The 17,490-nt window shown below is 55.1% G+C and overlaps 2 protein-coding genes across 7 annotated transcripts; one reads left to right on the top strand and one right to left on the bottom strand.

Moving 5' to 3' along the window:
• Positions 1-59: 59 nt before the first annotated feature.
• On the bottom strand, positions 60-3,888 carry CFAP119 (cilia and flagella associated protein 119). 5 transcript variants are annotated; one of them, XM_057695380.1, is made up of 9 exons: positions 3,628-3,888; positions 3,265-3,296; positions 2,629-2,694; positions 2,293-2,462; positions 1,669-1,739; positions 1,369-1,485; positions 1,218-1,287; positions 1,051-1,140; positions 60-287 (listed from the first exon to the last, which is right to left on the bottom strand). In XM_057695380.1, exons 1-9 carry the CDS (start codon positions 3,829-3,831, stop codon positions 109-111), a joined length of 999 nt encoding a protein of 332 aa, XP_057551363.1. In that variant the 5' UTR covers positions 3,832-3,888; the 3' UTR covers positions 60-108. The 5 variants fall into 5 exon arrangements, with proteins under 5 accessions (XP_057551363.1, XP_057551361.1, XP_057551360.1 ...); XM_057695378.1 differs by having other exon boundaries at positions 1,369-1,739; XM_057695377.1 differs by having other exon boundaries at positions 1,218-1,739.
• A 428-nt stretch (positions 3,889-4,316) lies between these two features.
• On the top strand, positions 4,317-17,490 carry RNF40 (ring finger protein 40). 2 transcript variants are annotated; one of them, XM_057749715.1, is made up of 20 exons: positions 4,317-4,415; positions 4,517-4,720; positions 5,146-5,313; positions 5,448-5,589; positions 6,273-6,479; positions 7,039-7,160; positions 7,282-7,428; positions 7,529-7,603; positions 8,309-8,428; positions 8,526-8,705; positions 8,908-9,043; positions 9,881-10,002; positions 10,089-10,516; positions 10,602-10,719; positions 10,842-10,991; positions 11,170-11,382; positions 11,463-11,588; positions 12,804-12,944; positions 13,025-13,126; positions 16,797-17,490. In XM_057749715.1, exons 2-20 carry the CDS (start codon positions 4,589-4,591, stop codon positions 17,031-17,033), a joined length of 3,066 nt encoding a protein of 1,021 aa, XP_057605698.1. In that variant the 5' UTR covers positions 4,317-4,415; positions 4,517-4,588; the 3' UTR covers positions 17,034-17,490. The 2 variants fall into 2 exon arrangements, with proteins under 2 accessions (XP_057605698.1, XP_057605699.1); XM_057749716.1 differs by lacking the exon at positions 16,797-17,490 and adding an exon at positions 15,067-16,336.

Raw genomic sequence — 17,490 nt, 5'->3', positions numbered from 1 at the left:
CCCTGTGTCTGGTGTCTGGCTTCGGCAGGGAACCTCGGAAGGTGCTCAGGAAGGGGGACGGGGTGGGGCCACTTTGGCCCAGTCCTTTATTGGGGAAGATGCTGGGGGTCACTTGGTCTTGTTCTTGCCTTTGCCTGGTGGTAGCTGGAGGGGCCGCTCAAGTGCAGTTAGCTTACTGCTGAGCCTTTCCTCGCTGGCCTTGAGCCGCTCCTCCACCAGTTGTTGGAGCTGCTGCAGCTCCTTGTTCATCTGGGTCTTGATGTAGGCTCGGAGGATGGAGACCTGACCTGCAAGGGCAGGGAAGAAGGGGCGGGTCAGGAGTGATGCTGTCCAGGGCTGAGGGATTACCCCTAGCCAGGCAAACAACCATCCAGGGTGCCCCTGGGGGCTACATGGGTGGCAGTGTTTCTTCAGGAAATGTCAGCCAGCCCTTCTATGAAAGAAAGATGGGCAGAGTGGCTATGCTGCATTTTCCGCATTGCTACTTAGTAGCTGTGTGACCTTAGGCAGGTGATTTAACCTTTCCATGCCTCAGTTTCCTCCTCTGTAAAATGCAGATAGTGATAGCACCTAGCAAGTAGGATTGAGAGAGGATTAAATGGGTTAATATATGTAAAATGTGGGAATTCCCTGGCAGTTACACTCCACAGTAGGGGGCACGGGTTCAATTCCTGGTCAGGGAGCTAAGATCCTGCAAGCCACGCAGCACAGGCAAAAAAATAAATAAATAATTATATATATACACACACACACACACACACACACACACACACACGGAAAATGCTTAAAATAGGGCCAGCTTGGCACATCGTATTGCCAAATGTGTGCTGGCTATTATTGACATTGGTTTTATAATCCTTTTCTGGAGCTCCTGCCTCATCCCAGCAGCTGTGCTTTTATCCATTTGCTATCTTGGACTTCTGCATGGGAATCATTTGGAGAAAGGACACCATGACTAAAACAAAAAGTCTGAAGTCCTGGTGTGGTCTAAACCCTTCATTTTACACCTGCCCAAAGTCACAGGGAACCCTAACCCCTCCTGGTCCTCACTTGGCTCTGGCTCTGGCTGGACCACTGTTTCTGGCTCCTCCTCCTGTGGCGTAACTGTCTGCTCCTCCACCTCTTCGTGCTCTTCTTTCTCTGCAAGCCAGAAGCAGGAGGAGGCTTCAGCCCCAGTCCCAGCACAGTCCAGCCCTCGCCCCGGCATTCTCCCATACCCATCTCATCCTCTGGCCAGAGCCTGGGTGGCTGTAGCCCCATGTAGGTCAAAGATAGATCCAGCCGCACCTGGGAATAAGGAGGAAGACATCTGCACCGAGGGAAAGGGGGGAGATGAGGGGTGGCCTCTTGTAGCCCATGGCCCAGTACCTGGGGTGTGAAGACATATTTGTAGAGCTTGAAGTGGCGGAAGTAGGTGTTGACCACATAATCTGCCAGGGCCAGCAGCTGTTCCTCCTTAAAGAGGTTGATACTGAAGGGGGGCCGCTGTGGGGATGATTGGGAGTTAGAGGACTGACCAGTTCCTGAAGCCCTCACCTTTTCTCCAAGTGCCCAGCAATCCAGGAGCAGGAAGAGCCCACTGTGGCCTTCAGCGGAAGATGAGGGTGATAAGTGTGAGAGAGGGTGGGAGGCTGGGCTAGACCTTATCTGAGGGAGAGTGAAACTGACCCTGACTCCATGGCAAAAAAGAACACTGGTGAAGTAGCGGTAACATTCCTCCATGTTGCCCAAGGGGGTTGCTGGGAGGGAAAGCAAGATGTGACAGTAAGTCCCCTCCCTGATAATCAGCATTCATTTTACTCACTCAACAGCTAATAACTGAGCATGAGCTTTAGAAGTTGACAGATCTAGGCAACAAATATTGAGTACCCACTATGCACTGTTCCAGGCACTCAACGAGACAGACCGACAAGGTCCTGCCCTTAAGAAACATATATTCTAGTGGAAGTGGCAGACAATAAACAAAGAAATACATAATTTAGCTCTCGTTAAACATTCTGTAGGAAATCGGTTCCAGGAATAAAGCAAGAACTGTTTTATTGAGCACTGTGTATCTATCTACATATATTACATATATTTCTCAGAACAGTTTCATAACCTTAGTGCTATAGCCTTACTATAGATAAGGAAAGAGAGGATTTCAAAGGTGAAATAACTTGTGTGTGATACTACTGCCAGTGATGACAGAACACAGATTTCAGGGGCTAATCCTGCTTTTACTTCCCCTGGTCACTTGTGCCAGCCTCCTCCTCTCCCTTGGACTCAAACCCCCGGGGTGCTTACTCCTCTTACCAATACAGGCCTTGTGGAGATCTTGGAGCAGGGCACAAGCCGTTGATGTCTGCTCCAGGGAGAAGCCTTGCTGGCGGCAGAAGATGAGTGCATGGGAGAAGAGGTCCAGGGTGATGGCGTCCCGCAGGCTCTGCTCAGGAGAGCCTAGCCCCAACAGCTCTGCCAGCACCCTTGGGAGGGAGAGAGGAAGGAATGAGGGACAACCGGAGCCTCCCTTCACTTCCCCACACTAGTGCACAGGCTTTGGAGCCAGGCATTCCTCATGCCTTCCCAGACCACCCCACTCAGCCTTCCCCAAGAGCTAGCTTTCCTTCTCCTCTCTGCTCCCCTCCATACTCCCTCATCTCCTCAACGTTGGCTGTCTTCTCCAGCCTGAGCATGGAATGGATGTCCAGGTACTTCCTGTCACAGGAAAAGAGGGAAAAGGTGTTGGTGGCCATTATGCATTAGTCTCATGATGGCTACGATGGCTAGAGCATTGGACTGGGAACCAAAAGACCTGAGTTAGAGGTTTGGCCCTTCCACTAACTTGCTGTGTAACCTTAGGCAGGTTGCTTCCCTCTCTGGGCCTCACTTTCTCCATCTGTAAATAGAGGGTATGGCCAAAATGAACTCTTATGATCCTCTTCATTTCTAAAGCCTAGGGTTAGGAAACGAGTTCTGGTCTTTGCCACTCCCTTGCTGTACAACAACTGGGCAAGTCTGCCTCTATGAACCTCAGTGTCCCCATTTATGTAGTATCATGTTCCATAGAGGCACTGATACTACATTTACATGTTCTTCTCACACTCTCTCTTTGAAATGGGGCAGCAGAAGACCTGGCTTATAGTCATTTTGGGTAATCGCATCTCGGCCTCAGTCTCCTCATCTGTAAAATGGGGATACCGTCGCTGTTTGACAGGATTGTTGGGAAGCCCTAAAGGAATAATACAAGTGTAAAGGGTAACTTTCCCCAAAGCTCTTCACACTCACCATATACAGATCCGGGGCTGGGGCAGCGGCGGCTGCGGAGAGAAAGCGGAATGGGAAAGGCAGAGCTGTGCTGTTCCTGGCCCCTAGTTCTTGACGCGCTGCCAAGCTCTAGCGGGCCTAAGAACGCGCTAACTTGCCTTCTCATCTTAAAGATTAGCTACGAACAATGCTGGAGGGCTAGGCTTCAGCGATCCCTAAGTACTATTCATGAGCGTATTAACAAGCGGGCTCACACACCCCTGCCTCTTCATCAGGGCAGCCCGGGAAACGTCTTAAACTTTAGTAAGCATAACAACGGGTGACGCCCTGCTGGGGGGCCCTTTTATAAACATTCATGAACGGACCACTCTGTCCAGTCCTCACCGGGAGCAAGTTGGCTGCAGGATCTTCATCCGCATCCACCGAGGCCACGGTCCCCGACTCGGTGCGCACACCTGTTCCCATCCGCGTGGCCGATTGATCCAATGAGCTGAGGTTTTTCTCCGGTTCCCGACGCAGTTCGCAGTGCTTTTCAAGCTCCGACTGCATTTTCAGTCCCTGGAATTGGCTGGACTTCCGGCGGATCATCTTTTCGCTCCTCTGTGCCGCGGGTCACCACAGGCTCTGTCCTGCCTCCGTTCTGGGACAGCCGGTTCTCGGGCAGCGACTGCCAAGGCCTGGCCCTCTATCGACGCTTCAGCCAATCTACGCTGCCGAGAGGCCCTGTGCAGCCAATCCGCTGGCGGCGTCTCCCTCCGTCTCAACGGTGACCGTTGCTAAGGGGGCTCTCGGAGCAAGGGAGAAAGTGTACAGCGCTCCCCAATCAGTGAGAAGGGAGTGCGCGTGCGTAATAAGCTGCAAGTCCCGCGTTCGTGCCCTCGCTTCAAAGTTGCGAATCGGCGGCAGGCGCTGCCTTTAGGACTGGAGAGTGGAAGTGTGTTGTCGGTTGCCATGGGAACTGTGTACTGGCCAATCACCGAGAGAAAGAGGAGGTGTTCAGAAAGAAACCAAACAGGACCCGAGAGGCGGGACAAAGTGCGACCAATAGAAACAGGAAATGGAGAAGAGTTCGGCACATCCGGCACTGCCTCTGGCGCCTGCGCTCTGTGCTGGGGAGGCCAGTGACGTCCGGTGGAGTCCAAGATGGCGGCGCGGGGCTGATTCTGCTGCCGGTGAGGGGCCCGGGGCGGGGTCCAGCAGGTGGGTGCGGGGCAGGCTCGGGGCCGCGGAGCTCCGGCCGCTTCCACATCTCTCTACTCTCTGTCTTCTGCAGGTGACGGAAGTGCCGCTTCCGCCTGCCTCTCGTCCCTCGGGAGACCCTGCGCCGCTTCTCGCTGCCGCGGCCATGTCTGGGCCCGGCAATAAACGCGCCGCCGGCGACGGGGGCTCGGGGCCCCCAGAGAAGAAGCTGAGCCGCGAGGAGAAGACCACAACCACACTTATAGAACCCATTCGTCTTGGGGGCATCTCTTCCACGGTTCGTGGGCTCCTGCCTCAGCCCTTACAACTTGCCAGAACTCCCATCTCTGTTCTCCGTCCACATCATCCAGAACCTTACTCCCAGTTCCCCAAGTTTAGCAAGATCCACTTTACAGAACACTGTTGAAGCCGACCGAGAACACGACGTCTGCTTTCCCTTTACAGATAGGAAGACAGGTTCCCAGTGGGCGCGTGATTTGTCAAAAACTTCCGAGTTAGAAAGTGGCAGAAGCAGAACATGATCCTCTTCACAACCGAGACGCTTTCTCTGTGGATGTCTGAGCTTCTTTACATCCTGATAGCAGTTAGTCTGGGGACACTCCCCTCTCCCATCCATTCCATTTGCTTTTCTTTGTCTCTCTCTATGATTGGATTCTTGGGCTCTGCTTGACCCTCTCCTTGGCCCTTTTGTTTCCTTGGTAGGAGGAGATGGACCTGAAGGTTCTGCAGTTTAAGAACAAGAAACTAGCAGAGCGGTTGGAACAGAGACAGGCTTGTGAAGATGAACTCCGAGAACGGATCGAGAAGCTGGAGAAGCGGCAGGCCACAGATGATGCCACACTCCTCATTGTCAATCGCTACTGGGCCCAGGTGGATGCCCCTCTGCTTTCCAAGACCTGGCCTTGATCCCGCCGCCAGTCCTCAGACTCCGCTGCTAGGAAAGGAGTATCATACTGGGAAGCACCTGAGGGATTCATAACATTTTTGGTGCTTTCTCCCTTCAGCTGGATGAAACTGTGGAAGCCCTTCTCCGACACCACGAGAGCCAGGGGGAGCTGTCTTCAGGGACAGAGGCGCCTGGGACCCAGGAGGGGCCGACCCGTGATGAGACCCCTCTCACAGAGCCAGGGACATCGGAGCTGAGGGGTAGGGCCAGAGCCCTTGGATCCGGGAAGCTTAATTAAGTTCTGGGAAAGGTCTTGGGAGGAGGGGACTTTGATATGAGGCTGCTGAATTCCCGGCCTACATACACATGCGCACGCGCGCGCGCGCACACACACACACACACACACACACACACACAGAAAATTGATTTCATATCTGGGCAGCAAAGACCAATGGGTAAGAACACGGGCTTTGGGATCTGAGTGACTGGTTAGGAGTGCAATTCATGTTTTAACACTGTCAGTTCAAAAAAGTACTAAATGTCAACTGTGTACTTGGCATTTTTGTAGACATGGAGGAGACAAAGATAATAAAGAAATACTTAGTGCCCCAACCATTAGGGAGGAAGTGATTATAAACTATAAGGAAAAAGTGTAGGGGCCCCTGAATGGGAGTTAGTGTGTGTGCATATTAGGTTGGATTGGGAAGGCAGAGAAGGCTTCCCTGAGGAAGAGATTTGGTAGCTCTTTGGCCTTGAGGAAATTACTTTTATCTCCTTGAACTTTAGTTATTTCACTTTTAACATGGGGATAGTGTGGTGCTGCACGTATTGGTTATATTGGTTCAGTGAGCCATAGAGAGCTGAAGGAGTCGATCTGGAACTTGGTACAGAGTGGTGATAACTGTTGCCGTTATCCTCATGAGGGTCTGTCCGTCCCTTCCAGAGCCCCTGCCAATGCAGCTGCGGCCCCCTCTCAGCGAGCCAGCCTTGGCTTTTGTGGTGGCCCTGGGTGCGAGCAGTAGTGAGGAAGTGGAGCTGCAGCTTCAGGGCCGCATGGAGTTCTCCAAGGCAGCTGTGTCCCGTGTCGTGGAGGCCTCGGACCGCCTACAGCGTCGGGTGGAGGAACTCTGTCAGCGAGTATACAGCCGAGGTTAGTTCTTTGTGTCCCCACCCCGGGGGTGTCCAACTCCATTTGCATCTTTACGGTATCCCCTCCTCAATGCTCCTAGCCCAGAGGCAGCCACAGTTCCCCAGGGAATAAATCAGCCATGTTCTTAGGGGAAGGGTTAGGCTATGGATCGATGGGGGCTCTGGCTTTGATTCCTGGAGCTGAGGTCTAGAGAGATGGGTGGGAAGATGCTGGGGTGGCCTCCCCCTTGTGTCTGGAGACCTCTTGGGAGTACTATGCACATATGTTGTTGGCAGTTGCTGATTCACAAGGCATAGCAGCAAGTGCCCGGGCTTTGTAGGCAGACTGACTTCTCCCAGCCTTAGTTCTGTCAGTCCAGCCTGGGCGTTCTGGGCAAGCGTCTCTCCTCTCTGAGCTGATTTCCTCCTTTGTAGAGTGGGGATAAAGACTCCTGGCTTTGTCATGAGAAAATGGCAAGACAGCTGGTGGATCACACTGGGCACATAGCAGACTCCAGAATGAGTTAGTACTTTGATCCATTGCTCTGGACTTGGCTCTTACCTGAGCCCTGCCTTCCCAGGGGACAGTGAGCCCCCCGGTGAGGCGGCTCGGGCACGCACCCGGGAGCTGGGCCGTGAGAACCGGCGGCTACAGGACTTGGCCACTCAGCTACAGGAGAAGCACCACCGCATCTCGTTGGAGGTGGGAGTTGGGCTTTTGGGGTGGGATTAAAACCAGGGCAGGGTTTGGATTAGATGGGCACTCAAGGATCTCAGGGAGCCAAGTCTCTCATCTAAGCATCTGTCCCCTTCATCATCTCCAGTACTCTGAGCTCCAGGATAAAGTGACATCTGCAGAGACCAAAGTGCTGGAGATGGAGACGACAGTGGAGGACCTACAGTGGGACATTGAGAAGTTGCGGAAGCGTGAGCAAAAGCTCAATAAGCACCTGGCGGAGGCCTTGGAGCAGGTGGGGCTCAGGCACTGGGTCAGATGGAGCCAGAGCAGGGTACTTGGGGCCCTCGCTTCTCTCCTCCACACCCATCTGTCCGTGTCTCTTCTCTCCACAGCTCAACTCTGGCTACTACGTGTCGGGGAGCTCCTCGGGCTTCCAGGGAGGCCAGATCACACTCAGCATGCAGAAGGTGAGCAGCAGCGTCGTCCTGGTCCCTCCCTACCCTGCCCTTGAACTTCCCCTCAGAATTATGGACAGACACCTAACTGTTGTCTTGGAGGTCTTTCTCTGTCACTCACAGTGCTCTTCATTTCATTCTTTCATGTGTGTGTTCGGTAAATAATGGCTATAGGGAGCAGGCATTTTGGAGAAAACAGACCGAAATTAAACTTGGCATGGAACTTAAGTTCTCGCTGGGGCACTAACAAGAAATAGGTAAAATCGTACATCAGTTGGTTAAAAGTACCGCTTGGAAAAGAGATGTTGGGGTATGCTGGAGTCATCTGGCATTCTCAGCTGTGTAGTGAGAATGGGCCTTGCTGCCACTATCTCCTTCCCTGTCCTGCTTTTGCTCTTTCTTCTTCTTGTTGCACACTTTTTTGGTGCTTCGGGGTCGCTGTGCCCCGTCTCCCTTTACTGGGCTTGCTCCTCAGGTCTTCCAGGAAGGCTTCTTTGACGCTGTCAGTTACAGGCCTTGGTTCTCAGCATTGACAGTGCAGTGTTGAGTTTTCTCCTACTTGCCTGGGAGCCCTTAGGAAAGTGCCTGGGTCTGGCTTGTCCCTGGGCCTTCAGAATACATCACTGCTCCACATAGGGGAGCTTGGGCATGTGGTGGGGCTGTGAGGGAAGCATGCCTCCTGGCCTGGCCCTGCCTCCCACTGCCCTTCCATTCCAGTTTGAGATGCTGAATGCAGAGTTGGAGGAAAACCAGGAATTGGCCAATAGCCGCATGGCAGAGCTGGAGAAGCTACAGGCCGAACTTCAGGGGGCTGTGAGGACCAATGAGCGCCTCAAGGTGAGCTGTGTTTGGAGCTGGGAGGGCCTGAGCCTGCACGGTAGGAGCTGAGCTCTGAATCCTCTTGCTGATTGCCTTTGGACATCCCTGCCGCTAGGTAGCCCTGCGGAGCCTCCCTGAGGAGGTGGTACGGGAGACAGGGGAGTACCGAATGCTTCAGGCACAGTTCTCCCTGCTCTACAATGAGTCTCTGCAAGTGAAGACCCAGCTGGATGAGGCCCGCGGGCTGCTGCTGGCCACCAAGAATTCCCACCTGAGGCACATCGAGCACATGGAGGTATGCCCTCGGAGCAGGGGTAGGGAACAGAGGTAAGGGCCAGACCCTTAGGGTTGAGATGTTCCTGGGTCAAGGGTGTCAGAGGCCCTGTGTGCCTGCTGGGGGTCCCTTGGGAATAAATTCTTCCTTAGCCAGGGTCTGAGGAGGGGGGACTTGCCGGGAGCTGAGGGGTTGTGTGGGTCCTTAATGTCTCAACCCACAGAGTGATGAGCTGGGGCTGCAGAAGAAGCTACGCACAGAGGTTATCCAGCTGGAGGACACGCTGGCCCAGGTACGCAAGGAGTACGAGATGCTGCGCATCGAGTTTGAACAGAACCTGGCGGCCAACGAGCAGGCGGGTATGTGGTGAGGACAAGGTTGAGGTGGGGACTTATCTGGGATTGCTGGGCCCGGGTGTGGCCAGATGCTCATCCAGATGTCAGAGGTTAAGTCTTTTCCATTCACAGAGCCTCATCTCCCTGTGGAAAACAGGGACCACACCACCTGGCTCAAAGGCGCAGTGAGGCTTACAGACAGCCGAGGTAGCTGATGAAGTGGACTGAGCACAGGAGCTGTCAGCCCCATCCATGGCTCTCTGGCCTTATGTTGCCTCTCTGAGATACTAATTTATTTTACAAGGATTTATTGAATCCCTCCTGTGATCCAGGCTTAGTACTAGGCTTTGGGATTATACCGGTGAACAAAACACAAAGAATCCGTGCTGTTGTGGAGCGATGTTGTAAGTGAGGAAAGACAGACAACAAAGGAGGAAAAAATTGAACGTCGTGTGTGTTAGGTAGTGACAAATATACCAAGAAAAATAAAGTAGGGAGGGGAGGTAGGAAGTATCCCTAGAAAAATGCCAGGAAAATGTAACTGAGACGATGACATTTGCTTAAAAAGCTAAAAGAAGTGGACCAGCTTATTTTTGTGAATGTACAGTTAGTTATGTGTTCCGTTGAAGGAAGTTTAGAAACATTTGAAAAATCTGCATTAGCGGAAGTAATACAGGCAGTGTCGAGTTATGTTTAGGTGAATTTTCTCCATTTATTTGATGAGATCACACTTTATTTAAGGCTTCAGTTGTCCTCTCCTTTGTAATGAGAGTGATGGCTCTGGCCCTGCCTCTTCCCCCACTGAGGGGGTGGGCCCCTGACCCTGGGACCAGTCCAGCCCTGGTTCCTGTACTCTTCTAGGGCCCATCAACCGGGAGATGCGCCACCTGATCAGCAGCCTCCAGAACCACAACCACCAGCTAAAGGGGGATGCCCAGCGGTACAAGCGGAAGCTGCGGGAAGTGCAGGCTGAGATTGCCAAGGTGTGGAGAGGGCTGCCTGGGGAAGGCCACGGCTAGACCCCAGTGAGCGCGTCTCACTTCACCCCTCTTCTCTCTCTGCTTTGTAGCTCCGGGCCCAGGCCAGTGGCTCTACCCACTCTATCCCCAACCTGGGCCACCCAGAGGACTCTGGCCTTAGTGCTCCAGCCCCAGGGAAAGAAGAGGGGGGGCCAGGCCCTGTTGGTGCCCCTGATGCCAGAAAGGAGATGGCTTCAGTGCCTGGTGCTGCCATTACTACCTCCTCGGTGAAGAAGGAAGACCTGGTCCCCTCTGAGGAAGAGGCCCAGGCCCTGACCCCTGGGGCCCAGGGCCCCTCCTCCCGGGGTCGAGAACCTGAGGCCAGACCCAAACGGGAGCTTCGGGAGCGGGAAGGGCCTGGCCTGGGACCCCCATCTGTAGCCTCTGCTCTGTCAAGGGCTGATCGGGAGAAGGCCAAGGTGGAGGAGGCCAAGAGGAAGGAGTCAGAGCTCCTCAAAGGTCTCCGAGCAGAGCTCAAGTGAGGCCCTGTTCCTTTCTCCTTCCCATCCCTACCAAGTGGCCTCCACCCTGCTCACCAAGCCTTCCTTCTGTGCCTCCCCCAGGAAAGCCCAGGAAAGTCAGAAGGAGATGAAACTGCTGCTGGACATGTATAAGTCCGCACCCAAGGAGCAGCGGGATAAGGTGCAGCTTATGGCAGCGGAACGCAAGGCCAAAGCTGAGGTGAGGGCAGGTGGGGCCTGTGGGATGTGCAGAGAGGCCACCCCAGGGGGTTCTGACTAGAGTAGAGTCCTGGGTCAGCAGGAAGCAGTGACAAGAGAGCACCCTCCTTCTGGTGGTTATAGGTCGATGAGCTACGGAGCCGCATCCGGGAACTGGAGGAGAGAGATCGGAGGGAGAGCAAGAAGATCGCTGATGAAGATGCCCTGCGTCGCATTCGTCAGGCAGAGGAGCAGATAGAACACTTGCAGCGCAAGTTGGGTGCCACCAAGCAGGTGCGACCCCCTTCTGGTCCCCTTCCTTCTGAATGTTGGAATTCCCTAAACCTCCTGTTCTAGCACATGGCCTGTGTCCACTCTGTGGTTCTTTGTTCAGCCGTGTCTTCCTGTGGTTTCCCCGCTGTTGTCTCACCCATCTGCTACGTTCTGTCTTGTCCCTGCCCACTTGCTTCAGGAGGAGGAGGCTCTGCTGTCAGAGATGGATGTCACAGGCCAGGCTTTTGAGGACATGCAAGAGCAGAATGGGCGGCTGCTACAGCAGTTGCGGGAAAAGGACGATGCCAACTTTAAGCTGATGTCAGAGCGGATCAAGGCCAACCAGATTCATAAGCTACTGCGGGAGGAGAAGGATGAGCTGGGCGAACAGGTTCTTGGCCTCAAGTCCCAGGTATGGCTGCCCTGGGCTTGTTAGGGTGGGACTGGAGAGGCAGGGGCTCCCCAGCACTGAGTCCCCACCGTTGTCCTCAGGTGGATGCCCAGCTGCTGACTGTGCAGAAGCTGGAGGAAAAGGAGCGGGCTTTGCAGGGCAGCCTCGGGGGTGTGGAGAAGGAGCTGACACTGCGCAGCCAGGCCCTGGAGCTCAACAAGAGGAAGGTGAGGCCAGACGTACCTGAGGGGACAACAACCTGGGATGTTGGCTCACAGCCTACTTTGTGACCCTGCCTAGAGAACTTGAAGCAGATGACCTGCCAAAGCCTGGCTCTGCTTCGTCTCACAGCCCAGCTCAGGAACACTTAATGTGTTCCAGACCGTGTGCTGGAGGACTTTCCATGCTTGGTCATATTTCAGTCTCAAAATAATCCTACAACAGTTTTTGTTGTTATCCACCTTTCGTAAATGAGAAGACTGAGGCTCAGGGAGATAGTTGACTTGCTCAAGAAAGAGCAGAACTGGAATTTGGGTCTGGGTCTCCTCGGCTCCACAGCCCACATTGGTTAGCTGTGCAATAGGCTTGGTGGTCTCTGTCACGTAGCTGTATTAAACCTAAGAAATGTCTAGGTCATGGTAGCTGTTCTCCTGAGAGGAACAGAGTCAGGAATAACCTGTGGCGCCCTGACTGTAACTCCTCTAGCTTATGGTAAAGGCTTACGGTTAATGTTGACTTTCATCTTTTTTCTTCTCCTGGATTTTTTTCTCCTCCATTTAGTTCATTCATTTAAGCAGTATTAGACATGTGCTTGCTGTATACCAGCACCTGCACTGAGTGCTGGGGAGATCAAGGGAAAAAGCCCTGCTGGAAGTGGGAACTTCCAGTTTTGAGGGGCAGCTAGCAAGCCAGTAATGCCACAGATAAAATAACGTCATTACGAATCACAGCATGTCTTTGGGGAAGGGGGGTAGTCGGGGGGGGGGGGGTGCATGCTGTGCGGCTTGTGGGCCACAGCAGTGAAAGCCTGGAATCCTAGCCACTAGGGAACTCACAGCATGTCTTATGAAGGAAATAGAGGTAGATAAAAGAAAAATAGGAGAGCTTCTCTCAGCAGGTGACATTTGAGCTGAGGCCTCAGGGAGTTGCAGGAAAAAAGTATGTGTGTTGAGGGAGTTAGGGGGTCAGAAGAGCCCTGTGGAGGCTCAAAGACAGGAGAGAGCATTGTGCAGGTGAGGAACTGAAAGTGTTGGGACTGAGAGAGAGTAGGAGGAGGTGGGGGTTCTGAGGCCAGGAGACAGGACCAGTGAAGATACTGGACTCATCCCAAGAGCAGGAGTCACTGGACGGTGGACACAAGCACCTGTGGGCCAAGACTCCACATGCCTGACGCCCCAGGCTCAGGGAAACTGTGCCCCTCCTCCCCATTCCACCCACCTCAGGCTGTGGAGGCAGCTCAGCTGGCTGAGGACCTGAAGGTGCAGCTGGAGCATGTGCAGACACGGCTGCGAGAGATCCAGCCTTGCCTGGCAGAGAGCCGGGCCGCCCGTGAGAAAGAGAGCTTCAACCTCAAGAGGGCACAGGTGTGTGTGGTGGGGGGTGGCGGGGCGGGAGGTTCAGATAGAGCACCCGTGCACTCAGCCTAGCCCCTCTCCTGCCCCAGGAGGACATCTCACGGCTGCGGCGCAAGCTGGAGAAGCAGAGGAAGGTGGAAGTTTACGCGGATGCTGATGAAATCCTCCAGGAGGAGATCAAGGAGTACAAGGTGGGGCTGTGGGGCTGGGGTGTGCTCTGCTGACCTAGGAATCTTTGATGGGGGGTTGGTGAGCGCTCCAGTGGGTAGTCTTGGGAGCCCAGAAATAGGATGGCAAAACCTGGGCAGAACCCTTTGTGGAGAATCAACGGTCGAGTGTGGTCCACATACTATGTGCCAGGCAGAGTGCCTGACTAGGTGTGGGAGGGCGAGAAACTGGACCTGGTCTCAGATTTCTTGAAACTGACAGTCTGTTGGAGGAGGCAGCCAAGTAATTCTCCCATCGGAGTGATGAGCAGTGTGATGGCAGAGCCCAGAGGGGCTGTGGGAAGTCGGGGAGGCCCTTAACAGCCCTGGTGGTCTGCAGGCTTCCTGGAAGGGATATCACCCACAGGAAAGCTGAGCGAGTCAGGGCTGGCTGTGAGGAATGGGGATGAAAGGGTTCTAGCAAAGGAAAGGCAGTGGTGGAGGCCCCTAGTTGAGAAAGGCCTGCTGAAGAACAGTGCTGGACAGCTGTAGTTGGAGGACAGAACCTGGGTTTTGTGGTGAGTGACAGACCTGGAGGGGATTGGGCAGTGTCAGACCCTGAAGGGTTTGTAAGCCAGGTTGAGATGCTTGGCATATCTGGTGGTCAGTGTGGAGACATCCGAGGATTTTAAACCAGAGAGCAGTGTCTCAAGGATGTTGAGAATGAGGTGCCCATGGGACTTCTTGGGAGGCTGTCTGGGAAGGCACTCAAAGCAAAAAGGCTGTTCTGGGGGACAGGGGTTTGGGGGATTGTCAGCAGAGGCAAAGGTAGAAGCCACGTATAACTGTGGTCACCCAGGGAGGGCCTGTGGCATGAGACAGAACAGGGGTCACTCTCCCAGAGGAACCTCAAAGCTTAAATGATGGACAGAGGAAGAGAAGCCTATAGCTTAGGAGGGAGGAGAGTGATCTAGAGGGAGTTGATTGGGGAAGAGTTTCAAGGAGGCACAGGTGAGCTGAGTCCGAGCTGCCAAGAAGGCAGATGAAGCAAGTGATGAGAGATGCCTCTTGGACTTGGTAGTCTTGGTGGGAATGGTTCTTAGGTGGAGGTGGTCAGATCACCTGGACTCTTACCTACTGGAGTAAGGAAAGGGTGGAGGGTGAGTCAGTGAATAGACAGCCTTTTGAAGGAGTTTGGTCAGAGGCAGCTGGAGGCGCAGCTGTGGGGGAGAAGGGAAGGGTTTTTGGAGAGGCAGCAGACTTTGGAGCCTATCAGATGCTGATGGGTAGGGCTCTGAAAGCTGGGGGAGAGGTGATGCTTGTGGGAGGTTGCTGAGGGCGGGCTGGGCTGGGATGTCAGGCCGGGCAGAGGATGAGTGTTGGGAATGCCGAGTTGAGGGAATCTCCTGTGTGGAGTTGGAAGTGAGACCTGGTAGCAGGTGGGAAGTTTCAGGATAGGAGAGGAGATTTGTAAAACCTCCATAGAGAAACATGAATCCAGGGACCCACAGCAGGATCTCTGGGCAGCACCAGGGCTGGGCCCCGTTAAGGGCTGAGAACAGCAGATTTCTAGTGGCACTGGCATGCCCAGCTGTGACATAGCAGGTGCAGGTGGAGAGAAGGGAGACAGTCAGCTTAAGCCAGGATTGGGATTTTGCCAGAGGGACACGAGCTGAAGCCCCAGGGCAGAAGAGCTCAGTCTGGAGCCTGTGGGTCATTGACCTTTAGAGGGGACATTTGACCATTGGCCGTCACCAGCCAGGTTAGAGTCTAGATGGTGCTACTTTCTAGTTTTGAAACCTGGGCTTCTGAGCCGCAGTTTCCTCACCTGGAGAGTGCTTATCCCCACCTCCCAGGGCTATGGTGAGCGTAAGGTGCAGTTTGCTGTGTGGTGGCCTTAGTCTGTGTGGACCACTTCTTGCTGTCAGCTTGGGATTTGGGCACTGTCAGGATTGTTCCCGAGCTGATGCCTTTGCCTGGCCCAGGCGCGGTTGACCTGCCCCTGCTGTAACACCCGCAAGAAGGATGCAGTCCTTACCAAGTGCTTCCACGTTTTCTGCTTCGAGTGCGTGCGGGGCCGCTATGAGGCCCGCCAGAGGAAGTGTCCCAAGTGCAACGCGGCCTTTGGTGCCCACGACTTCCACCGTGTCTACATCAGCTGAACCCGTAATTCAGGGGACTTTGGAACAACCGTGGACCCTGGGGGCTGTGCCTCCAGTCCCTCCCCACCCCACATCCAGTGGCCCCCACCCTCCATTCCGGACTCTGTGGGCCCAGTCCCTCCCCATGTAGTTGGTTCAGGGGCCCCAGTGCATGCTCGTGGGAGTGGGGTTAGCCAAGCTCAGTTTCACCTTTTCCCCAAGGTCAGAGCTACAGCCTAGGGGGCACTTCCCCTGTAGGAAAGGTCTACTATGAGAGGCCTGAGGGGCCCAGAGCACTCAACGGAACTTCCTAGAAGCTGGCGCTAAACCTTCTTCAGCTGTCTCCACAGGCCCATCCCAGCCCTAAAGGGGAAATTCCCCAGGCCGTGACCTCCCACACAAGCGGAGGCTCACTACCTCCTTACACACCCACAAGTGAGGACCAGGGGTGGGTCAGGTAGGTCCCTAGCTCCTTGCTCTGAGGCTGGGCCTTGGAGCCCAAGGAAACTTTCTTTACTCTCTGCTCCCCAGACCTGGGCAAACCTTCCCACCTGTGGTGTTCTTTGGGCTCTTTGGTCTGGTCTCATGCTAAGAGCACCCCCTGTCCTCTTCTGAGAAGCTCTAAGGTTGCTGCAGTCACCTGGCACTCATCTTCAGTGCTGAACCAAGATCATCACTTTGTATTCTAATCGAACCCCCCCCCCCCAATCTCTGCTTCGCTCTCAGGCCCCACTTACACCCACCTCATGCTTCCCAGGGCTCTGCTGGGTCCCTAGCCCTGACCCTGTTTTCAACCTGGTGGCCTTAACTTTAGTGGAGGCAGAACTTCCCAGAGGGATAGGGACAGACTAGCCCGCTGGGCTGACTTCCAATCATTCCAGGTAGAAGAGCTTCATCTAACACCCTGTGACTGAGCCTGTTACCCACAATGCTTCCTGTGCTGCCTGCCCAAGCAAACTCTATGGGCTGTGAGGGCAGTATGGGGGGTGCAGGGCGGGGAGCCTGGAAGGTGGAGCTGCTGACAGGTGCAAGGGTCCGCCTGGACCCACAGCCCCTGCTCTGGAGATGTCTTGTATAGGCTGTTGTTTCGAATAAACGTCCAACCCTCAGCCTATAGGCCGAGTAGTCAGGCTTCCTGCCCTAAATGTGGTCCAGGCTGTTACCCTTGTTCTGAGCGCTGCCCTGGCTGGCGTGTGAACCTGGAGGGCCTGCACAGATGAGACCCCAACTCCTGCCCGCTCCCCACACCTGGTTATACTGTCGTCCGGTATCCCCGACTGGGCCTGTCGGAGGGGCGTGTCTGCAGGGAGAAAGCGTCGTGGTCAGCACTCTGTCACCAGCCTTGCCCCTCCTGTTCCCACGGGGAACGGCTGACACTGCGCAGCTCCGCCCCCTCGCTCGCCACGCCCCCCGCAGTCATTGGCGGCTGGGATGCTGGGAACCTCGAGCTGCTTCTGGGACATGTAGTCTGGTATTGGCACCTGGCGGCAAGATCCTCGGAGGGGAGCAGTGTGTCCCCGGTTGTGCTGCCCAGAGGCGCACTTGGACCCAATCTGTGGGTCCTCTTTCCCCAGTGGCTTCACCCACCCTTTCCCCTCGGACGGACAGACAGGACACCTCAGCGGGTGACTTTCTTCATTGCGACTTTGCAGTGGCCACCGGCCATATTTTCGGGAGCCGTGTGTCGAGCGGCGCCTGTGGGTTCAGCGTGCTGTCGGGTCCGCGGCCGGAGCCTTCACCAAGGCTGTACTGGTGCTCGCGCTCGGGCCGGTGCTGGCCCGGCGTGGTGCCGGAGCCGGAGCTGGAGTTAGAGCCATGGCCACGGGAGCGGCCGCTGGCTTGTCGGCAGTCCCGCCCTTGCGCGACCCCGCGGCCTTATCGGAGGTCGCACCTTCGCTGGGGCTCGCGGCCTTGTCCGCCTTCGGGCTCCACCCGGCGCCCAAGGTTTCGGCGGGACTGCAGCGGCTGGACCAGGTCGGACCTGAGACGGAGACGCGGGCTGCAGTGACTTCCGGCGCAGGGCTGGCGGCAGTGGGCGCGCTCGCCGAGGCACGAGCCGTGGCGGGGGATGGCATCGGGCAGCCGAGGAAGTGTCCGCGGCCCCCCGCAGTAGTGGCCAGGGTGGGGAAAAAACGCAGCATATTGCATCATAGAGATGTCCGGCTCTGAGAGGAGCGCTGCGCCCTGCAGCAGGCGGGGATCAGCCAATCCTCTGTGAGCTCTACTCTCTTTCCCAGGAGTCACCTCCACGTGGTCTCCGTAACAAAT

The sequence above is a fragment of the Hippopotamus amphibius genome, chromosome 9, assembly GCF_030028045.1.
Source record: "Hippopotamus amphibius kiboko isolate mHipAmp2 chromosome 9, mHipAmp2.hap2, whole genome shotgun sequence".
In the NCBI taxonomy this organism is placed as follows: domain Eukaryota; kingdom Metazoa; phylum Chordata; class Mammalia; order Artiodactyla; family Hippopotamidae; genus Hippopotamus; species Hippopotamus amphibius.
Note: the sequence above shows the minus strand (reverse complement) of the source record. Positions and strands in the feature narration are given on the sequence as shown.

Coding starts and splice junctions, on each gene's coding strand:
- RNF40 (XM_057749715.1), top strand. CDS start 4,589: ATGTCTGGGCCCGGCAATAAACGCGCCGCCGGCGACGGGGGCTCGGGG. Junction 8,429..8,525: donor GGACCAATGAGCGCCTCAAG/GTGAGCTGTGTT, acceptor CCCTGCCGCTAG/GTAGCCCTGCGGAGCCTCCC. Junction 10,517..10,601: donor GGTCTCCGAGCAGAGCTCAA/GTGAGGCCCTGT, acceptor TGCCTCCCCCAG/GAAAGCCCAGGAAAGTCAGA.
- CFAP119 (XM_057695377.1), bottom strand. CDS start 3,831: ATGATCCGCCGGAAGTCCAGCCAATTCCAGGGACTGAAAATGCAGTCG. Junction 3,297..3,627: donor CTGCAGCCAACTTGCTCCCG/GTGAGGACTGGA, acceptor TTCTCTCCGCAG/CCGCCGCTGCCCCAGCCCCG. Junction 2,695..3,264: donor CAGCCCCGGATCTGTATATG/GTGAGTGTGAAG, acceptor TTCCTGTGACAG/GAAGTACCTGGACATCCATT.